Genomic DNA, 25,034 nt, shown 5'->3' on the forward strand with positions numbered 1-25,034 from the left:
GCTGGAATATTGCTGAGTGCGGCGTTAAACAACAAAAAACAACAAGAAAAAAACAACAAAAAAAAAAACCTAATTCAGTTGCTTCTACATACATGCAAAAACAAATCCTCAACAAAACATCATTTGGATGCATGTCTCCATTTGGATCTATTTCACTTAACTGATGTGTTTTTTAATGAAAATGATCGTCCATTTTGTTAAAAACAAAATCCCATGTATCCAGTCAGGGTGGCCTCTTGCCTACAAAGCAATTCAATTCCCATAACTCAATAAATTCAATTTGGCCTGATTTTACATTTTTTCCCTTTTTGTTATCAAAAAAGTATTAGCTTACATGAAGAAATAGTAACATACATTCATTATGTTTGTATTAATGTACTTTTGAAAAATAATTAACAGTAATCTTGAAAAAAATCTTGCAGATCAAAATGTCAATGAATGGATAATTTGAAAACTGGTTCAAAATCGTAATGATCAGTGACACAACTTTTTAAAACTGTATGTTCACGTAGAACAGTTACACGTGTGGTCACGGGTCCTGTCATGATGTGTAGCAGCGGTGGGGCAGGGAAACATGAGATGTGTACACCGATGTCTAGTGCTCAATCTTACTGAAATTCGACCTAATACTCCTATATGATACCGCTCTACAGAAGACCTGAAGTCACCTCTGTAGTTGGTCGCGTCAGGTGATTCAGCCAATCAGCGTCAAGGCTTCTGAATCCTTGGTACCGGGTAGGACAACAAAGCATTCAGACATGCACATCTGATTTCTGCTTCTTGAAAACGAATACCATTCAGGAAAACCTAACAGAAATAATTGCTATTGTTGTGGATACTTCCCATATCCTGTCGTCTGTGAGTGCCATGGCATCTACACTCGCAAGGGGGACAGTGGAGGGTCCATTTGTTCTGTATCGCATTTTTCCCCCTGAGATCAATATTTCTGAATTGCTGAAGCTGAATTGCATTTGAAACGTGACATTTGATTGGCTCAAGAACCCATGTATCTTCATTTTGATTGGGCTGTCAAAGTTAACTCAGTTACCCTGAGATAACCTGACACGACCTCAGTGTCATCAGATCTTGATGCAGACGTATTTTAACAGTAAAACATATGTTGTGTAACGCCACACTCAGCAATATTCCAGCTACATGAGTAACATGACGGTGGTTCAGATTCTAATGAGAAAGTCTACTACTTAACAAGGTGTTGAGAGTTACCCCCCTTGTTATAACCAGTCCAATATCTGCATCAATAGAACATGATCACAGATTGAAAAGCTAAGACGCCAGGACAAAAAGACATTTTTAAGGCCCAATTCAAATGTCTTTATATTTTGCATACTGAATTTCGTAATATTTGACACACATTTTTGATGATTTCTACTCATTAACAATGAGAAATGATGGAAAAGAGCTTCAATAATAACCATAATAACCAATATTACATTACCATTGAGGCCACAACAGCCACCAAAGTGAAAACTGCTTCAAATACAAACAGACATTGATATTCACGACATAATCTCCAATGACACTGTTGCAGGTCGATGATGTGGCTGACCACAAAGCCTGTGTAGCACAGGTGACCATGCCCCACGTGGCACAAACTCCTCACCTCAGGCCTCCGTGTATACATGGTATTGGCATTATGTAATAGATGACTATTAGTGTAATAAAGTGAAGCAAAATAATGGAATTGCTGATCACATCGGTGGGTTCTAGTGTGCAATAACAAATACCATATTGCTGGGAGTTACTTGCTAGCTGACCAATGAGGTCATAAGGGACCTTCCATTTGAAATTCAGGGGCGGCAGGGGGAGGATTTTGTATAGAGACAAGATCTTTTCAACTGATATCTGCAAAACCAGATATTGTTTTAATTAAATCTATGAGCCTAAATACTTTATTGTTACAATCAAAACCTTACAATAATGTATTTTATATGATCTATTTTTTCAACAGTCTGAAGCATAATTAATTTTAAAAAGCATTTTCTGGGACAATTTACCCCACTCCACCCATCCCCAAATATCAAATGGCTGGTCCTTGAGACCACCATCATTTCAACAAGCAAATGATATGTAAATAATTCAGCATACTTTTTTGGTACATTAAAGAAGCTGAAATGCTGTGGTCTGTAATACTGTTCAACAAATCAGTTATACACAAAAACAGGAAACTTGTTCAAAGGAAAGATCTGAATGTTCTTGCGGAAGTTTCACCTCCATGCACGATATCTATACTGAACAAAAAATGTAAGGGATCATGAATATCTTTACCGATATTTTTATGAAACTGGGTGCTCAGTCTACACTACAAAAATATATTGCTAAAGTTTTCATGATCCCTAACTTGTTTTGTTCAGTATACATGATATAGAAAGAGTACTCAGTGTTATGAGAAGGACACATATTCACTGCATAAAGCCATGTCTCAGTAACAGCGAGTGTCATAGGACAGACACAGCTTCAGGCAACACAAACACATAGTCAGCAAAGGATTGTAATAATTCTCTTGCCATCCAGAAGTCGATTCTCCTCAGGAAAAAAGCATGATGTTCTAAACATAATATCATCATGATGGTATCCTTCCTGACCTCAATCTTCTCTCGTCAACAGTTTTAAGCACAGTGTCATCTTTCTTCAATTATATTCATCACTGAGTCTTCTTTCTTCAACAGTTTTAAGCACAGTGTTATCTTTCGTCAACGCTATTCATCACTGTCTCATCTTTCTTCATCACGTTTCATCAGGGTTTCATCTATTGTCAACAGTATCACAGTTTGTATCATACTTAAGATTACCCCACTGTATCCATATTTTAACACCCAATTGTCATCATCAGAAAGATATCACTCTGAAATCTCTAAATCTCTAATAGCATTCTAGCACATTCACATAGATCCTTGTAGTCCTTATGCTCTCAGCACACATCCTGTCAACACTGTGGGGAGCGTAACTGAACTTGGTCCAGTCTGGCTCCACACCTTAGTGGAGATCCACAATTCAGTGTAGCTCTGCACCTTAGTGTAGCTTTGCATCTCAGTGTAGCTCCACACCTTAGTGTAGCTCTGCACCTCAGTGGAGATCCACAATTCAATGTACTCTGCACCTCAGTGGAGATCCACAATTCAGTGTAGCTCTGCACCTCAGTGGAGATCCACAATTCAGTGTAGCACTGCACCTCAGTGGAGATCCACAATTCAGTGTAGCTCTGCACCTCAGTGGAGATCCACAATTCAGTGTAGCTCTGCACCTCAGTGGAGATCCACAATTCAGTGTAGCTCTGCACCTCAGTGGAGATCCACAATTCAATGTAGCTCTGCACCTCAGTGGAGATCCACAATTCAGTGTAGCTCTGCACCTCAGTGGCGATCCACAGGGTGCAAGAGCGTGAGGTGCTCTGTCCCCTTTAGAGGAACCTGGTGCTGGGTGTAGTAATCAATCATTTCAGGGATTGTATCAAATAATGCACTGTTTTCACCAAGAATAAACTGTCCATTTGAACGCTTAGTTATCCTTAGATGGATGTTCATTATACGGCTCCTGAAATGAGAGAAATATTTATGTCAAACATGAGATGTACCCCAAAGAAACTTCTGAAATAATTGACATAAACATAATAAAAGGATATAAAAAGTCTTCAAGTAGACATGAATATTTTGTCAACTGTTTTAAGTTGTGGTTACTGGGGCTGGTACAAATTTACTACCAGGGTACCCCTATTACCTTACCCTACCTGGGTACCCGCAGTTAGTCTCAAGAGTTGAGTATAAAATGTCTGAGTGAGACATGTCTTACCAGAGCCTTTGCAAAAACTACTTTTACCGGGGTGTGTGTGTTTAACATAATGAATATCTAATCATGCATGCACTGAAGTTGATAGACTCTTTATCTTTACTCACAAATATAAAAGTCAGGAGAAATGTGTGCATAGGAAGAAAGAAATGCGAACATTAGCAACTTGTAGTGTAACCAGGGAGCTTTATTATAGGTATATAGTTATACCAAGGCTCCGTCTGTCTGTCCGTCTGTCCGTCAATCTGAAAACCTTGTCGAAGCGATTTCTCTTAAACTATTCAGTAGATTCATCTCAAACTTAATACATATAATCAGTGTCATATGGAGGGATGCAGTCAAAAGAAAAAAATTGTTTTTATTAATTTTCCATTTTTTTAGGAATTTTTCAAACCCTAACCCTATCCTAGCTATTTAATTTGAAACTACTGACACACGAGGCGGGTCGGGGGTATTAATGAGCCAAGCTCACTTTTGCCCTTGTTGTTACTGTCATTAAACAAAATATCATGTGAGTAACCTCGGGTCTTGTTAGTCCTGTTGGTACCCATGTCCTACCTTAGTTGCCGTCCCAGCACTAGTAGTTACCATATCCCCTCAATCATTCATCAGTCAATATCAGCATATCCATATGCATTGAGTGGGGATATGATGGAGCAGAGACCTCAAGAAAGATGAATGGATGGGGGCATGGTAAATGCAGCTAGGTTGTCAAGGAAATTGTATGTAAGTTTTGAGGGTAGGCAGGGTTGGAGTATCGTCCTTGTGGTATTGTAATCTGGGCTACATACTTGATGGAGAGAGAGTACTGGCCCCTCTCGGACTCAGACTCGCGGACCAGGTAGCTCCCCTCCTTGCACACACGCAGCGTGTTCTCAGCATCGGCTCGGGAAATACGGCCTTGGTACCAGCTGACAACAGAAGCAGGTAATGTTAAAACTCACACATTACACATGGTCAACTGCTATTTTTTGTTGTTGATTATTTGATAATTCACTGTACATGTGACTGTCAATAGAAAAAGATTGTCTGGTTGTCAGTCTCATTAAAATCAGATCTAAGTTGTCACTGTCGCTAAACAAAGATCTGAGGCCATCCCATTACGTGTCACGTCGGCACGTATAACACACTGGCATAACTTAAATCAGTGGATTTCTATCTAAAAATGTCCTCTGTCAGGTTTACAGGAGAATCCTCTACTTAATCCAACCTTACATTGATCCAATATCACACACCAAATAGCACCGCTTATTAGCGCTGAGTAGAGTACTTCAGCTAAAACAATATGTGCGCGCTCTTCACCCCAGCAGTATCAATTCACAGGATGTAATTAGTGTTTGAATGACATTGTTTATATACTTGTTACAAGTGCTGCTCAATAAACATTGATGTGGAATACATAATTGTTTGTTTTCAGCGTATGTCTAAGTTGGTAATTCTGCTATCCAAAATGTCTTATTGGTGATATAAATGCGATGTTCAATAATGCAAGCAAAGACCACTCGCATTTTTCGCATTTAATTCACGCTCGCGTTAATTTCACGTTTTACAGTAGTTGGTTTTGACACCACTTTGAAAGGTATTTCAGTTACATCATGGCAAGTCAGCTTGACGATGGCGGAACACCTAGGTGAAAGAGGTTTACCACTTTGTTTAAACCATCATGTATGAGTTTTGGGCCAATATGATTATCAAAGATGATAATAGGAACAATCTTTGAGACAAACCCTGCATCAACGAATCATGGCCCCATTAAGGGATGCAGCATCTTAGACACAAGGCACCTGGTCATCCATGATCACATAAACAAGGCCCCTGTGAATATCTGGGTTAGTATTCGTCTCCAGCAACTCATCAGAATCTGGTGGTCAGACTGGGGGACTTAGTTGATGTATGTCATTGAATCCCGATTATGTAGATTAATGCTAATAATATCAATCACTGGATTGTCTCGTCCAGATTTGATTATTTACAGGTCTTCGTCATATAGCAGGAATATTGTGGAGTACAGTATTAAACAACAAACAAACATCAAAGATAAACTAGGACATACCACCAAATAATAACAGAAACATTCAAATATGTCATCACTTCTACATCCACGTTTGACATTCGCAGCAATTAAAACAAATGTCAGTGGGACTTCAATGACAGAAATATCCCACAATCCCCTTTGGCCTTTACAGGAGAAGTGTGACTGATCTTACCTCTGCTTGTGTAAGGGAATGATGGGGTTGATTCTCTCCCCGATGGTGCATGCCGTGGCTGGGGTGACGAGACGAGGAAGCAGCTTGTTGGTTGGGGAGCCGGAGTTGGGGGACTGGGGGGAGCTGGGAGCCAGGTCTCGGTCCTGCTGGGAAGCTGAAAGAATACACATCACTGTTCAACAAGTGTCACCATGGACATGACATACAAGTCACATACAGCTTGATATGTCAGGTTTACATTTAGGAATTTAACCTCTGACCACAACACTATTGTACTTGCATCTTGCTTAAAGCAAATATAATAAACAAGAATTTTACTTAGTCCGGGCTTACATTGAATAGCCTTTTTTGTATTCTTTTTATAAACTTGTGGTCATCCCACGGCCCATCTGTCATATTCACCAAGTGATATCATACACTATTTCTTTAGTATTCGTGGGGCATTCACCGGTCCCTCTTGTTTCAATAAACATCCTTCGGTTTGTCATGATACTACCAACAGTGTAGGATAAAACATGACTCACTGCTTCTGAGATAACTGACAGCCTTGGCCCCAGACTTGAGGTCCCAGGCCTCCTCGTAGGTATCCAGTCCAGGGCGGGGCTGAGGACTGCGACGTGAGGGACTAATAGGGGTTCCAATAGGGGACTTGTGAATGTGGGTAGCTTCTAATCTGCCTTCCAACTCCATCTGTCTCTTCTTGATATCCCATGGTTCCTCGTAGGTGGAGGGTGGGGAAGATGGGAGGGGGGATGTGGGGGACCGTGAAGCGGCTCCTCCACCTCTCTTAGCAGCGTTCAGTTTCTCTTCTAACAGTTTTTGTTTTAGCGGAGAGTCCCATGCGTCTTCGTACATGTCTGACGGCTGTGGTTTACGTCGCACAGCGGCTGGATCTTGAGAACTTCGTCTAGAGTCAGGAAGAGGAAACTGTTTTGGAATTTCTTCACTTTGAGCTCGATTCAGCTTACTTTGTAAATCCCTCTGTCTTGTGCGTGAATCCCATGGTTCTTCATATGTATCATGGCTCGAGTCCGAACTCTTATTAGCGATACTTGTCCAGCTACTGGCGTGGTCGTAGCCATCGCTTCCAAGATGGATGCCAGAACCCGATGAGATGGGTTTGGTCTGGGACTGGCCAGATTCTCTGGGTGCCTTTCGATTGATTCGGTTATAATCTGTACTTTCTGAATTGACGTCCATGTTGTCTGACACTTTATTGTCGGACTGTCTTCTCTTAGCTGCCTCTGAAGATGCACAAAGTATATCATTGAATGCATTGAAACAACAGACACAGTGGACTTGGTATGAGATTACAACTGATAAGTTCTTTGTTGCATAAGGTATGTGCAGATACTATGTGCTCACAACTCGCAGCACTCATATTTGGCTATATCCATAAGCAAAAGTGTTCGGAGCTTAAAAAAGAGAGGAAAGGCTATGGGCAGGGTTACTTCCCTTCCTCAAATATACTTGAGGAATATCACCAAAGCTTCTGTCAAATTCAATGATCACATCAAATTATGCGTGTATCTGAATAGTTTTTGCCAGGGCTCAAGTAAACAATTCCCAGTTGGGCAATCTGTACCCAACTCCTGAGGCCTACAGCGGGTTGGGTATCTTGGTAGTACATTTGGCCTCCTCCCAGCCCTAGGCTCTAAGTGGGCTATACGAATCATACCATTACCTTTATGTCATGTCTAACAAACAGATCTAACAAACTGTTAAAAAGGTCCCGACTGCCACTCTACATATTTTCATATAGAAGCTGTGCACATAGCAAACTCTGTACAGCGAGCTAACAGATATAGTGAACAGTTATTTAATTCCCCACAGACCCAAATGTCACTCATGTATAATTCAATCAGTGTCACTTAGAGTCACCAGCAATGAACAAATACTTGCCTCAATTACCAGCAAACAAACATTATCAGTCGAGTAACAACCTTGTAAACATAGGAAAACAATAGCAACATTAGGCTTGAGGTATTCATCTATGCAGACAATATTGATTTCTGTCAGCATGAATGACGAAATGGTTCAAGACATTGTTGACAAATGTGACAGTATTAGCAAAGCTGATTCAGTTAAAAAATATGCAATTGTATATAAAATAATAATCACTGAAAAGAATTTGAATGCAATAATGGTAAGAAATGAATTCCAAAACTATGATAGTACCATGAACACTTAAATCTACATTGTTTTATTTGTAATGTTACATGCTGCTTTTGCTACATATATTTTAAATAAACATGATCATAAGCATGAGTGAGCAGTTTCCTACATTAAGCTAAAAACATAATAGTCTTGGTTCTCAAGCACCACCCACATCATAAAGTCTGTCGCATGTTTTGTTTGATGCATTATAGCATGTGGTTACTTCCCTTTACATGTGCACTGCTTAACTGTGCATCTCGTGTTATGGTAGCAATAGGAGTATGCGTGTTTATGTAGGGAGGCCCTTTCCCAGGTTGATGGTAGACAACTGTTTATCTGGTGACTAGTTTCAACAAGCCCCCCCAAAACCCAGACTATATTTTCAAAAGTCATTGCCTAAGAACCATTTCTTTTATTTGAGGTAATTTTGTATGTGTGGAACATGGATGAGTCACCGTTTCAGATCAACCAATCAGTGACATGAAGGCTTCCAGCGGACTTGTTGTATCATGAATAAAAAATATTGACATACAATTTTCAAAAAACACATCAATGACTTATATCTCAAGGTGTCAGTATAGCATAATCTGATCATGGTTATTGTCAACAAAGGTGGGTTGGTGTGATCTGCTGACAAGTACACATGCGATTTCGCCAAAGCTACTGTAAAAACTATTGAATTCAACTTTAGAATATAATTAATGGAACAGATTTAAATAATTTGTGATATTTTAGTTCATATTTTCAATTCTCATTTCAATCCAAGATGGTGGACACATTTGTCTAGTAACGAACTATGGATATAATGAACTGAGCTTTATTATCCCCTGGAGTTTGTTGTATCCCTGTCATTCAAGTCCTTTGATTTTGGTTCCAAATGATATGTTATGGTAATGATGGCAGCAGTCTTGATTCATAAATTTCTCAAACCTTTGATAAGTTGTTCCGCAACGTAGGGTTCACAGTATTCGTCGTTTCGACCCCACGTAAAGTTGGTAGCATCCACTGGTTGAGTGTAGTCACCAAGACGCACCTGGAACAAACATCAGTCAGTAACAACTGGGTTTACACGCCGCAGAAATGTGCGTCCAGTACACAAATACAAAAAATGAACGCAGAAAATATATATCATCTCTGTATTATATTCTTGACAAGAAATATAAAGGTCCTCCAATTAAAGCAATTATCAAATCGTCCAGTACTGCGCCCTGTTCCATAGAACTAACTTTGTGCTTAGATGATTGTAACTCCTGTACCTTAACATAGACTTACGATAGTCGTAGTGCTACAATTGAAATTAATTCTTCATTATTGGTGGGCCCCTGGGCCCCAGTGTTGTACATCATTGTAAGTCAAAGTAAAACCCTGACCCTATGTCATGACAACCTTTGGAGGCCTAATTCGGGTGTAAGTCTTGGTAAGCAGATGTGTCAACTTATCTCATTTGACGTGACAGGCTTATATCATCAGGATTGCATCATGTATTTTGGTATGATTCTCTTTACATTGATGAACTGGGTCAGTTAAACAATCCATATTTTAATCCCTTTTGAAAAAGCAGAAATTCTCTTCCAAACAGTTCTCCAGGAAGTCATGTGAAGACATCTTCCCGAGGCAAGAGAGTTAACTGACTTTAAAAGTCCAGCTTCCACCCTTGCTGAACTAGGCTGGAATTCCTGGGCTCGATCGTAGCGCCACCAGTGGCTATTACGAGTTATGTCCTTTCTATGCCTCTTCTATTGACCAATCAGATTTAACCTCTCTTATCACTTGCATTTGCTTCAAACAAAACGGTGGCACCCAGTCAAGACAATCTGATCGATAATTAAGATCTATATTGTGATAAAACAAGTCTTACATCGCGAAGTGCATCAAATCACGTGAGCACCTTGATTAAAAACATGAAAAGATTTAGAAAATATCTGTTGACAACGATAGGCAAGGGTGAACTTGAACTTTAATTGAACTTTTACAGTCAGTTAACTCACTTGCCACAGGAAGATGTGTAAAGAAGATGAAGAACATGAGGAATGAATAGTCCACTGAGTGTTTACGATCACAAAATCTATTATAAAAATAACTTAGCTTCCTTCTTCTCCTCATAAATATCTTATCATCAGATTTGTCTATTCAGAGTGGGGCAGTGGGGTGGCCTTGTGGTTAAAGCATTCACTCTTCATGCCGAAGGTCGGGGTTTGATTCCCACATAAGTACAATGTGTGAAGCCTATTTCTGGTGCTACATTATCATCGTTCTGGGCTATGGTACAGTGTGCGCTCACTGGGAAGTATACAATCCAAGCTGCCTGTGAGGTGTTAGAAGCTTAAGAGTCACATTACCATCTCATCCTACCGGGTACCCACTCACTTCTGGGTTTACAGAGGCATTTTCAAACAAAGCCATTTGCCTGAGGAGACACCACATGCTTCAACAGTATTCAGCCACAAGTGACATAAGATTGTGCATGCTCAGAAGAAGTTAGTTAAAAGTTCTAGCGCTAGAAGATCGGTCAGCACCCGACTGTGTATTGATATTATTAAATTATCAATTTTTTAAGTGGCACCAAATCAGGAAGAAGCAGTATTGTTTACTAAACACACATATGAAGCTTCTGCATCCCAGAGGATGCACTTTGTAGTTTTTTACTGTCTGTGTCAGTTTTCATATTTCATGAGAACAGGATGCAGAATTTTGCATCTGGTAATTCCTGTATAACAAATGTAAAGCTAAAGTGTCAGCATTACACATTACATGCTAACACAAAGCTGCATCAACACACACTCTAACTGTGCTGCAGTTTGTCTATCTGCAACATACATGATGTATGTTAACAAGTTTCATAAAATTCATGAAATAACATTTCAACTTACAAACAACTTTTTATAAGTTAACAATGTTTTCAAACTTTATTTCCTAGGGATTACAAAACATTTTGACAAGTTGTCATGTGCATCATGTGCAAGTTGGAAGGTGTCAAATTTACAGTGAATATGGCCCAGGGACATTGCAATAAACCTGAAGATGATCAAGTATTGTATCACTTTCATCATGTGATCATAACCACAAAGGCAACTATGCTTGTTGTAAGACGCGAGTAATGGGATCGGGTGGTCAGACTCGCTGACTTGGTTGATGCATGTCATCGTATCCCAATTGCATGGATCGATGCTCGTGATGTCCATCACTGGTTTGTCTGGTCCAGACTCGATTATTTACAGCCCACCGTCACATAGCTGGAATATTGCTGAGTGTGGCGTCAAACAAAAAACAAACACATAACCACAACTTCAGGACAAGGAGAGATACGTGATAAACGTGATAATACATTTATTCAGTCTGGTTTCTGAGGCAAATGCAAGTTTATCCACATTATCGATGAAACACTGCCTCGTTACCCATTCTCCGTCTTGAAATCAATTAATCATGTTTCAAGTATGACGTAATCTAACCAAGCCTGTAAAAGGATAGGCCTTTAGAATAGGATCCTTAAGCAAGGTCAGTCTCTAGCACTGAACAGTTTGAATTAATAATAAACTTCTGTAATTTCAGTATTTCTCTTTGTCTTTGTCTCTCTCACGCAGTGGCTAGCTGTAGGAAGTTTGTGCCATACAGCATGTACAGAAATGAGTTGATTAAAATATGTCAGCATCCTACCTTATGAAGAATATCAAAAGAAAGTATCATTTTATTGTGTGTGTTTCATGAATTTCCAGATATAGAATTTTTCAGTTTGACATGATTCTAAAAATTATGGAATCTATACACCAGCTCAAGTTTTTGAATGGGATTTAGAAGTGATACTCACAAGGAAGAGAATTTATGGATGTCAACTTCTTTATTAACATGTTCCTCAAAATATAGAAGCTGACATCCATAAATTCTCTTCCTTATATACATCAGCTGTACATGAAATAAACTTTGACCATGTTAACATGAATATTTAAAACATAATTCATACTCTAAAATTATTTTGTCAAAATCTAAAAATATATGAAATTAAAACATATCTGTGACATCATTCTATTGTTTGAACGCTCCATTATTTTTCAGGAACGGAGAGTTGTTAGTCAACTATATACATGATCTTGAAACAACATTTTGAATTACAGTAATTTACATTAATTGGCAAGTGAATAATTTCATTTTGTTTCCCGAAAACATGTTTGTTTGGAGAACATGTAATTGTCAACCTCAGCTGCGGTGGCACATGAATGTATGGTGTGAAATTAACCATTAAATATTTTCATAATTTTGCATAATGCTTAAAAGCTCAAAATAATATGTATATAATTTGTGTTAGAGCAGGTTCAATGATGTTCATATAAACCTTTGACAAGAAAAAGCAAATCAGGTAATATATATATATATTCTTGTTTAGGGCTCTATATTTCCTATTATTCTCATCAACATGTATTAACAATGTGCAAGCGATTGATAAATACTAGTTTAGGACCCAACAAAATTATGAAGAGCGATGTACATTGTATTGTTTTTTTTAATGTCAGCTCGCCCCGTAGCTTGGCCCATGTGCAATAGCGGCAGAGAACGCATTCCTTGTGCATCACGCAAGGGCGACTCACGCAGTTTACATACAGACAACAAAGAGTTCTGGTTTAATTTTCAAATATTTTCAACAACAGAATATTTTGTCAAAGTTTAAAAGTAGGGATGAGTTTTAAGTTGGGGAATAACCTCGTAACTCTCCATTCCTTAACAATGCCTCTGCTCCATTATTTTTATAGGAATGGACAGTTACTGACTGATATTCACCTCTACATAATTACCTTCTTTTACTAAATACCTGCATCAAAGCAGAAACCTGAACAGGCTGTTTACACAGATTATACACCGACTCAAAATATACCGAAAGTTAGAAAATAATCTAAAAAGCAATATATGGTTTTATCACGGACCTATATAACCACACATACAAGTCCGTGGTTTTATTCAGCCAAATGAAAAATTCCACTGGCACACCAAATAAACTGCATATACAATATGAACTAGAAGCTAGAAGCATGAACTAGAATCATGACAAGGCCAATGAGATCTGCTCCATGAAGGTGGTGATCAACATTGCAAGCATAACATGAATATGGCCTCATTATTCCTTTCAGATCAATTTTCCAACAACCGAATGGAACCTAGTCCCACAGAGACAGTCCTAGCACATGTACACCACATGGATGGGAATATGATCTGTGTTGGCCTGACAGGAACCTGCCAGCAGTGGGAAGAGACAGTGACAGTGTGTAACATAAACACTTATCTAAGTATCAACATTGCTATGATGAATAATGCATCCTTCCTTCAATTAGGGCTGCTCTGATGCAACACTACACTGACTCTGAAACACTGTGCCTCCTCTTGAACATGACACCAAGCAAGCTAAACTTGACACTCCGTGATATATGAACATAATATTTAACTTGAAATTAAATATGTTTGATATAGGACTGGGATGGGTACCTTCGGTCCCTGGGTCAGTGGGGTTCTGAGTAAAGGACCCAGGTACCCACAGGACTACCCACAGGACTACCATGACCCGTGGTTAGTCACAGGATATAGGATTTAATGACAAAAATTATCTAAAACTCTATGGTAACACTACAAGTCACTAATGTTCGCATTTCTCTCTGACTATGCACACATTCCTATATCTTATATGTTTGAGTAAAGATAAAGCTTCAATCAACTTCAGTGTATGCATGACCAGATTGTTATATATGTGTATCTAAATACATTTTGCCAGGGCTACGGTCAAACCAAAAATTCCCAATCGACATTTTGTAACTATCCCTCTCTTGAGACCAGTACAGCAGGTACCCCGGTAGAGTCGGGCAATAGGGGGGTGGGTACCTGGGTAGTAAATTTGGACTCATCCCAGCTCCAGTATGTTAGGTATTGGTGTGCTGTGTGTCCTTCAGATGTGTTGACAAGCAGACATGTCATGTGACCTTGCAGTGATGTTTTCACTTCTGCATGTTTTGGAAACAAATGAAAACTCATTGTCGTTGTGTATAACATACACTTCCTCTTTCACAGTTGTGGCTTCTGGTTAGAAAGTGTACATTATCAGTTATGCACAAAGACAGTAGTCAAACATAAATGAGGATGTGCCAAACTGGATGCTTGTCATCAAACATTATAAGTTGTCAACTGATCTTGAGATGTACCCTGTGTGTGAGCATATAGGTACATACGTTCATTTCAGTTCAACGATACTATGAGAGATAAGCAAGTAACCTAAGGTGTGTTATGATTTATTTCTCAGCAAGCTACCGGGACATGGAAAATAATTGCCTGATCCTACTCAAAAAGAAGCAAGTATTTTAATATAAGGTGAGATAAAACATTATGGTCTAGGTCTTTTAAGTATGAAAAACCTCAAAAAGTGTTTTAATATACTGATAAAGAGTGATATCTCATTGCTCATGAATGCATAATTTGGTGAATACCCTGTCATAAGACTGAAATTATTTGGGTTATATCGGGTAGTAAGCTGTTTGCTCTGCTTATTGTGTGAGTAGCGACCTTGACCTCCAGATTCAGCCAATGATTATGCCAGATACATCACTTAAACAAGCAAGAAATATCTGTCCATCATGATAACTCCTAAAAGTACACTGAGCATGGTGAGCATGTTGAAGACAAGACCTTGATATTCAACTGATTTCAAACACCCTATTTTTGATAACTGCTATGATGGTAATTTCAAATACCATATTCGATGTAATAAGCGCCCCGCTCTAATAAGCGCCCACGGCGATATTTGCTAATATATTGGCTAGTGAACAATCCCAATTAGCACCCCTTCCGATTGATCAATGTACACAAGACTTATTTATTCGTGTTTAATACGCACTTGTGTGTTATAAGCACCCTTCATAATGGGCAATTAAATTCTGGAAAATATATCTGCCGTGTATCATACGCACATACTTTTCCTTTGTATCATTTCAGGCTGTTAGCATAAACCACAAATTTACGATCTTTCAACTCTGTTTCTTCTCTCACCAAAATTATATTCTAATAAGACATCTAGAGCCCCTATTTCTAATTTTGAGAGCTCCCCAGGTGCTTATCATGTCGAATACGGTAAACCTGACCTCTTTGTACTCAAGGATGTTATGAATAGTCTCCACACACTCAAAAGCAGTGTGCTGAATGAATTTTTAAGGAGAAGAGCCTGGTGGCTGGCTTTTTTCTTTACTAAAATGTTCTGTGGTGGTGGATATTTTGAATATTTGAAAAAATCTACTTAGTTGTAGTCAGGGACATGTGTAACAAAATTCCACAAAGATGATGAGTTCAGGATCTTTCAGATCTATATCTGCAGCAAATATTTTTCACAAATAAATATTCAAATAAACATGAGGTGAGGTGAAATGGGGTTTAACGTTGCGTCCAAGATTATTGCACTTACATAGCGACGTGCATGCATGTGTGTGTTTGTGTGTGTGGCTGCTTGTACTAGTCCGGACTGATGCCAATATATAGTGATAGCTCATTGAGATACCATGCCGCAGTGTAACATGAATACCACACTCAGACACAGTATACTGACTCCGAGCCGACCAGTCCTTGTTTTAGCCCCTTAATGCCGTGCACCAGACAGGGTAACAACAAGTACAATCTTTTAACGTCTTTTGGTATGACTGGGGATCAAACCCCAGACCTTCTGCTTTCCAGGAGGACGCTCTACCACTAGACCACGCAGGCGGTCAAATATTGAAATTAACATCTCAGCAAGAAGTAATAAATATGAATTCAGATACATTTTCATAACAACGAGGAAGCTTTCACCTTATTAGGACATCAGACATTATGCTATTGTTACCTAAGAGGATAGATGGCTCAAGGAAACTGGTTAATCAACAGTTGCATAACTACAAAGAGAGAAAAGTTGTTTATTGAAGTCCCACTTTCTGTACAGTCATATCCTGCAGAATACATCCTTCTTGAAATTAAAACAGGTCAATAATACAGTAAATACCAAAAGGTACAGAAACAACCCAGAGGTTATGAGAGTCTAGTAAAATCAATGGTATCAGTTTGGTATAAATATCATTCAAATGCACACAACAAAGTATGGTACAGTATAGTACAGTACAATAGCACATGATCCCACACGATCATACTTGCACATGCTATCACAAACACACATAAACACATGTAAACACACGTACGCACGCACAGACAGACAGACATACAGACAGACAGAGGTAAACACATAATACTATCAGTTCCAACAGGAACAAGAACATGTATATGTGAAACGGTCAAGACAACATCTGACGTCGTTGATACATCAGGTTAAAACAGTATTACAATGTTCATAAATAATGTTTGGCATATCAAAGAGGTGCTTGGACTTTTCGACTGATGAGTTAAAAGATGGGATCATGTTGTTTGACATCATTTCTGTAAACATGCCATAGTGCATGTAGTGTAAGTCAGTGTAAATATCACATTCTATGAGGAAATGTATTTCATTTTCTACTTTAGCTTTAAGGGGCACATCCTGTTGGCGAGGGGTACTGGGGGTCAACTGGACTAAAGTTTTTCTATATCTAGTTGCAGAATAATACACCAGAATAAAAAATTAGAAAGATGAGAGACTGTCCCTGTTTTAGGCAAATGTAAATAATTCTTGTTTTCATGAGCATGAGTCAAAACATAAAAAGAATTATCATGCTCATGTTGTTTTCTTTTGCCAGATAAATGTATTTCTTGTTTCATGGATCAGCTCTAAAATATTTGAAGAAGAGAAAAAACAAATTCAATTATTATGAAATAATAATAAGAAGAAGACAGCGTTTTCACTACCCCCACCATGGGGCACATTCATTCTAAGAATTTTGTTTGTTCATATAGTGTGAATATAAACCACAAACAACATGAACAAAAAGCCCTTATAAGCCTTAAAGAGAAATAGTCATATGGGTCGCTTTATGTCATCATAAAAAAAACTTGTCCCCATTTCATTCAGTATGCACTAAGTTGAAAAGCACGAAACAAGGGCCAGAACTCTGTAAAAAATGAATTTACAAAACCAATTTTCAAACTCATGACTAGTAATATCAGCATGCAAAATTTCATTTCTTTAACTTTGAGAAGTGGACGGCCGGATGGAAGGTGGAAGGATGAACTCTGTTTCTATAAAACATCCTGTTTGCTTCGTAAAAAAAAGATGTACACTCCATGGACCGAGTAAAGTATTTGTAAAGAAGCTTTGAATTTTGAAGCCAGAATAACTATCAAAATGGAAAGAAGAAAATTAGATATGTCTACCAACCAAACCGGATCTGACAGACTGGTATTGACTAATTCATTCTTACACTGTAATGCCATTGCAAGTGACAATGAACATCAGAGAATTATCAGCCGAAATAGATTCCATTGGGCTCAAAAGACAAAGAAAATGATTATATTTGATCACTGAAAATCAGTAATGACACCAGGTGTTCGCAAAAAAAAGGGTTAAGGAAGAAGCAGGATTCGAAATATCCCAGGAATCGTATCAAATGAAGCATCTGACCCCTGGCACGAAGAAATGTGGAGGAGTGATGAGTAATCCCGCCTCCGCCCTTCACAACCTTGACAGCGAGGTGCCACCACCAGTACATGACAAAACCACAGACAATGCTTTCCTGATGAGGTGATTCAGTCAAGGCACTTCCTAAACAGAGAGAGTAGCCTTTGACCCACACAGCACACACCATGTGTTTGTGTTTCAACAAACAGGAACTGCTTGAAAAAAACATCATGTTGTCCGAGTAATTTTAGACACCGGGAATTTAAGAAACTTTAGTTTCAACTAAGAACATGAAGAACAGTCCTCATGTTTATGGAGTCATATTCATGATAATGTATATGAGTTGATGGTTGTGTGAAGTACTTGATTTAAGTGGTTATCTGACATTGTTGCACCATATGGCAAACTGTGTCATTGGTACACTTGAACTTTGTTTCTTACTGCTAATATCATTGTTTCCACATCCTGAGTATTGAAGGATTTTTTTCCAATTTTTAATTTAAAATCTTCAATGAATCATTGTACAAAATCTGTTAATACTTATCTATGACTACTTAGAGGTAAACATCAGAACACATATCTGAAAATGTGTCTTAGTCCACATGCAAATACTTATTTTTGAATCATCATAACAAGACATGCAAAGTACTGTTTTACTTTTAGACAAAGGCAGTCACTCTGAACAGATATAATCAACCAGACACAACAAAGTTAATCATATTCATTTAGGATTGTTTTGACATCCATCAGGCTCATGATTTGTTTCAACTTACATGTCTGAATATTTATTGCAACCTCAGGGTGAGATTGTGACGGCATGGGGCAATGTTCATAATATCGACCACTGGTTTGTCTGGCCCAATTTTTTGCTTGATGTGCCATGGTATAACTAGTATAATGCTTATATGGCATTAAAATACCCATTTACCAGCCACATAGAGAAAGGGAACACAAAAAATGGGCTTAAACACATTTAGTACATGTGTGGGGCATCATACCTGGGGTTTCCACAAGAAAATGATATAGCAACCAGGCTACCTTGAAAATCCTATGAGAAAAATAGTATTGACAGAGTGGAAACAGAAAAATGACTAGATCACATCAAATGGAATAGGATCAGAAAATATTTTCATCGAATAAATTTACAAAACTACAAGCAATGGTGTGTGTGTGTGTGTGTGTGTGTGTGTGTGGTGGTGGTGGGGAAGAAGCGAGATGAGATTGTGTTAAGGAATGAAGACAACACACCTTCATTTTTTTGGTCTGGAAATGCATGAGGCCAATACAATTGTGTTTCGAAAGGTGTTTGGCAGTGAGGTGGGCAGGGTAAACTTTTAACGCTTCATTAATCCATCTGTCAATGGCCTTATCTAAAACTTAGTTCCCTGAATTTATAGATGTTCCCACATAAACAACAGAATCTGAAAAAACGTGCATAAAAGATTATAAATATATATATACGTTTTTAAGACATGTTGAACATAGTTTCGGGTAGTTGAACAATGTATTGCTGCACACAGAGGCTGTGATATATCACATCTTCTTTATCAGTTGTTACCATTTGTACCATCATGTTTCATCATGTTCATGACTTTCTGTATTGTATGACAGGCAACATTGTTACCATAAGTTACATACTGTGAACGCACTGATTCATACTGAATAAAATAACATTCACAAATTATCAACAAAGTTATTCATATAAGTCTTCAATATCAACTCATACATGACACAGAAACTGTACGTTTCACATAAATATTGGCAATGATCCATCTGAGAAATATGTACTGAAGATTCTGCATGTTCTGAATATTGATTAATATATATCAACAAAAACCCAACATATTCTTATTATATCATATGTTGGCTTAAAAGTCAACAAAAGTGAGAGCTTTGAGAAACATGGGCTGTCTTAAAATGTTATGCAAATACTGAAATGCTTCCTGATTATAATATGTCTAGACAGTCTGACTTGACACTGATGTTGGTCAACAGTAAACAACATGAAAATCAACATTTACCCTGACCAGACTGATCAGCCAATCACTAAGACTGAAACGTAAATTAACATATTGAAACCAGAGTCATACTGGCCTTTGGAACAACATGATCAACACATACCCAGGGTTGACTGTATGCAGTAAGAGATATCCTATACCTGGTGTTCCTGTGTGACTATCTATCTCCCTGGGGACACACAGCATCATTCAGCTACACTGCCATACAGGAAGTTGTTAGGTACAGGTAGCAATCAAATTAATCATGCATACATTGCCTCAAGAAACCACTACTGATGTAAACTATACCCTTTCACTCAGTCTATCTACCAGAGTTCAGTGTACTATGGATGACCTTTGTAGATGCTCATGTTTGCATGACTGTTGTGGGATTGTCAGGCTGATTTGTCAAAACTTGTTTACCATACATACATGTTTATCAATAAACACTGTGCAGATGTCACTTCAATATTTAAAACATGGATAGAAAGGAACCGTCTTATCAAAACAATTTCTTGTTGCCTATTTCTTTCCAACTCCAACAACTGTCTTGTGAATTCAATTTATAAAAATAGCTCTCCACTTTGATATATTAATAATTTGTTTTTAACAAATATTTCATCCATATTATATTAAATATGTTTATAAGATAGTTTGAAACTCTTTACAGGAGAACAGATCAAATAATAATATGAATGCTGTAAGTAATAGATTAGTGTTATACACCAGAGATATTTGGAGTCAAAGTGGTTGTTGGCTCTGGAATTGTGGTATTTTAACCCTGAACAGCACTGCATTTAACCTTAACTTCGTACAATGTGGGATCACACTTCAGTGAGTGAGTATGACCGCTTTTAGCAATATTCCAGCAATATCAGGGCAGAGGACACAAGAAATGGGCTTCACACATTGTACCCATGTCAGGAATCGAACCTGGGTCTTCAGGCATGATAAGCGAACGCCTTAACCACTATAACTAGGCTACTCGACCGTCTCGTATCACACTTGAAGCTGTTGATGAATCTCTGTGAAGTAAAGGGCTGTTTATGGATAAGGATAAGCTTTATATATGTCAATTAAGTTCTTATGAAACCAAACATATTTCAACAGACATTTTGTAAATCAGTACCATGCTAAGAGTGTACACACTTACATGAATCGCAGTTGAAAGTAGTTACGACTAGCACACTATGCAGTCTGGAATGCCTACTACTCACTATTCTGAATAGGTCACAGTACTATCCTTAGAAGCACATTTCTATACAGCAGATGTACACAGAGCCACACAAAGACAAACGTGGTGACAACCGGGCTGGGGGTTATGTGTTGACACATTAACAATGGCTGCTGTTATCCTGGTATATTGTAACTGTTTCTCAGAAATTTGAATATTGTGGAAGCTGGATATGGAAATATATATATATACATGTAAGGAAAGACACAAATAAGTATGAAATATTCTCAGAATTGCCTCAAGTACTTCACATAACATACAACCATAATATTTTGGTTAACCTAAATGGCAATTATGCAAAACAAAGTACTGCTTTTTCTATGCTTTTGTGTAGTTTTGTATTAGTCTCAAAATAATGTACAAAGAACGGAACCAATTTAACGTTTTGACTATTTCACAAGTTACTATATTTAGTGTTGAAATAAATGCTCCAAACCATTAAAAAATGTCAATTTACACATGTAACAATAAACTGAAATCACGAATTCTCAATATGAGTTTTGACATGATTAATGGATAACACAGATATCATAAAATTTCAGGGTCAAGGTGGACTGAATCAGGTTTTTTACCAGCAACAGATGTTCCCCCTCTTCTGTTTACCCAGTTACCATATGTCATGAAAAAGAACAAAACCCTCCATTGGTAGATACGTACAGCAAGATCTATTCAACAGAACTCTGTAGCCATGTACCGGATCAATGCAGAAGCTTCAGGGTAAGCCGTAGAGCACACTTGTTAATGAACATGGGGTCAGGAGAGGTCATGTGGAGGCACAGGTGTCAGCCTGGAGGCACATTACATAACCTGGCCATCTGTTCCATTAGCTGGCTACCCTCCCTCTGTACATCCATACCCTGCCCTGTCTATTCTTATCTGTCTAAGATGTTAATAGTAGAGAGTATGTGGGGACTAATCTTGTCTTTCATGCAAACACAACAAGAAACCTATCTAGACTGACATTTAGTCTTTGATATCTTATATTACACAATACCCTTCTCGGCTCTAAAATTAAACAAATAATTTTCCCGATGCTGATGGAACAGAGCTAACTAGAGCTGGCTAGACTTGCTTTTGTATACATATCTAGATTGTCATGGAGGGGAGTGGTTATAGCGTTAGCTCGTCATGAAGAAGACCCGGGTTCGATTCCCAACATGGGTACAATGTGTGAAGCCCATTTCTGGTGTCCCCTGCCGTAATATTGCTGGAAAATTGACTCATTCACTCACTCTTCAGCTGAAAATGGGATTCTCTGGGCTCTTTTGTGTCATGTTTTGGAAGACAATTTAACAACAAAATATTCATTTCAGCGTGCTCAAAAACTAAATGTTAGTCAAGGATTAAAGATGTCAGAAATATTAGATTCATGTTCATTTATTTATTACTTGACATACACTTTCTTAGTGTATCCTTTCGTCAAATATTCTGCTGGCAGTGTCAAAGCTCAGAGGTGTTTACACATTGATGGAACCATCTTTAGATCAGTCTCAGATCTACCAACAAGTATGCATCAAACATGTTGGTTTCATATCAACTTGCAAGTATGCATCAAATATATCGGTCTGAGATCTACTTGCAAGTATTCAAACATTGAAAACTTCCACAAAGTGTCACTTTCCTATTGTCAGCAACATGAATGTAATTCCTGTTGATCAGGGAATATGGACAAGATTCATGAACATAATAAAGGGGCAGAAACATCACACAGGAGTCCTTTTCAAGCTCTGTAACATAATACAAAGTAACAATGGTAACATGTTCTGACATAACACCAACAAAGTAACATTCAACAAACCCAAAGAATTCAACTTCCTGAAACTTGTGGTTCCCCCTACAAATGCACTAGCTGCCTGGGTTTTTATTCAGTTTCTGTTTGAGTATATAAAATAACTCTCCATTTCCTTATCAAAAGGTGATGTCGTGTTGTGACCAACCAATTCAGTCAATGTGAAGACGAGTCATTAACTCAAGTGTCATATGCTTTTTGAAAATAATGATTTAAAATGGATTTTGATATTGTTGACTATTTTCAATATATTGCAATACTGGACAAATGATTTTGGAAAAAAGAGTTCGTCATATACAGTGGGTGTACATGGTGAAGTGCTGCTATTTTAACAATATTCAAGGGGGCTAGAATTGGAATTGGAACTGCATACTCTTTGTTATAAGAGTTTAACAGATTAAGTTTCTCACTGCACCTTATGTTCAATGAACAACATCAGTGATGATAGTCCAGCTATATGATGGTGGTCTGTAAATGATAGAGTCTGGACCAGACAATCCAGTGATTGACACCATGAGCATCAATCTGAGCAATTTGTTGATATGGTAGGTTTCTAGCTGTGAGTGGGGCCGGTGAGATCCAAGTGAGGTGGGAAGAGTTGTGAAAAGAAAACGACAAGGGGGTCCCAAATATTTATCACAACTACAAAGGGGGGTGGAGGGCATAAAAAAATAAAAATTAACAAAGTGATATTTTTTTTCCGAATATTTGTTTTGAATATAGATATTAACATTACATGTAGGGGATGGAGGGTTGGTTGGCTATGAATTAATGTTACATAGTGAGTGAGTGAGTATGGTTTTACGCCGTTTTTAGCAATATTCCAGCAATATCACGGCGGGGGTCACCAGAAATGGGCTTCACACATTGTACCCATGTCGGGAATCGAACCCGGGTCTTCGGCGTGACGAGCGAACGCTTAAACCACTAGGCTACCCGACCGCCCCTAATGTTACATAAAATGGGGTGAGGGGGATGCTGTCCCTATAGTATTTGACCAATCCCTTATGTTGAATAATATGGTAAGTTTCTAGCTATGTTAGTATACATGGTATAGCAATGCAATGCATCATTACAGACATGCACGGCGTGGAGTGGATTTGTAGAAGCATAAAAACATGGACTTGACGTTTTTGTGAAATTCGTTTTGGTGTTTCTATATGAAAGCGGCATGCAGCAATGTTCTAAAATCTATATACATATTAGTGGAATATTAGTTTTAGTTTGGTTTGACGTTTCTCGTGTATTGTTAAGTAACACAATCATACTCCTAAATGTAAACTTTTAAAAGAAAACTATCACTTCCTTTACCAACATATCTATAAAAAAATGATTCTTTTATAAATTATTACGATGTCAATGACATCATGTGTAATCTCTGTGTTGTGTAGCCGGTACCTACTGTAATAACTAGACAATGCATCGTGTATAGAAGAAGATTAATGATATTCCGTACCCTGTTCGGTAACGAATCCTTTGGATGGGCGATCGAATGTCCTTCTTCATCCCCGGGCGGTTTTTTTTCAATGTCATTATTATTACTCAACACGGTTGCGCTATTTTTCTTTATCACGATGGGGACCTTAGCCGGAGGGCGGTTGTCCTTGTTCCTGCTACTAGACAGCAAGCGAATGTTCCGACCTGGGCCATTTTCCTTTAAAAAGGAATATGATTTTGACTGATTGACGCCCATGTCCTTCGCTAGCTCGTAATCATGGAGACTGTCACTGTTTGGAACATCTTCCTTAATTTCATCATACAAGTGATGTTTGTCTCGAACATTGTCTTGTGCCCAGACTCTGTCAGGGGGCCACTTTCCGAGGGAGTTGTCACTGTGAAATTTCGGCGCTGAATGGGAGCGCTCTTTCTCAAGCGTGTATACATCTGAGTAATATTCTTCCCGTATGGCTCCGCTGAGTCGATTTAGCCCAAGGTGGCCAGTCGTTTTTGAGAAGGGCGGAGATAGAGCTCGTTCCCTCGCAACCGATCTTCCTGTCTGGTCCATGTTTTTGCTCTTCCTTGATTTCGGGTTTCGCGGAAGTCAGCTCTTTGATTGGATAAAAATATTTACACCATTACGGAGTGAAACCATCCTTACTTTTGATTGGGTAAAATGAATATGCTACACGTGGGTATGTTTACATTTGTTGCTAGCGGTAGAAAGTTGTTAAGGAAGTAAATTTGTTTTTGAAAGAACATGAACTTATTTGTATGAAAGTGAGAAAGATTGACACAAACAACTCGTTTCAATTCAACTTACACATCACAGGAACACAATGTTTATCAAATTATACATCTTCACATTAAA

The 25,034-nt window shown here is 38.3% G+C and overlaps 1 protein-coding gene across 1 annotated transcript; it reads right to left on the bottom strand.

Annotated features, from left to right (window-relative positions):
- Positions 1-740: 740 nt before the first annotated feature.
- LOC139459793 (SH2 domain-containing adapter protein E-like) lies at positions 741-24,732 on the bottom strand. The gene is made up of 6 exons (XM_071241701.1): positions 24,183-24,732; positions 9,099-9,201; positions 6,536-7,255; positions 6,012-6,165; positions 4,596-4,715; positions 741-3,552 (listed from the first exon to the last, which is right to left on the bottom strand). The coding sequence occupies exons 1-6, from the start codon at positions 24,729-24,731 to the stop codon at positions 3,372-3,374; spliced, it is 1,827 nt and encodes a 608-aa protein (XP_071097802.1). The 5' UTR covers position 24,732; the 3' UTR covers positions 741-3,371.
- Between the last annotated feature and the right edge of the window lie 302 nt (positions 24,733-25,034).

This window comes from Haliotis cracherodii, unplaced genomic scaffold, assembly GCF_022045235.1.
Source record: "Haliotis cracherodii isolate W230 unplaced genomic scaffold, xgHalCrac1.p SCAF_1, whole genome shotgun sequence".
Classification (NCBI taxonomy): domain Eukaryota; kingdom Metazoa; phylum Mollusca; class Gastropoda; order Lepetellida; family Haliotidae; genus Haliotis; species Haliotis cracherodii.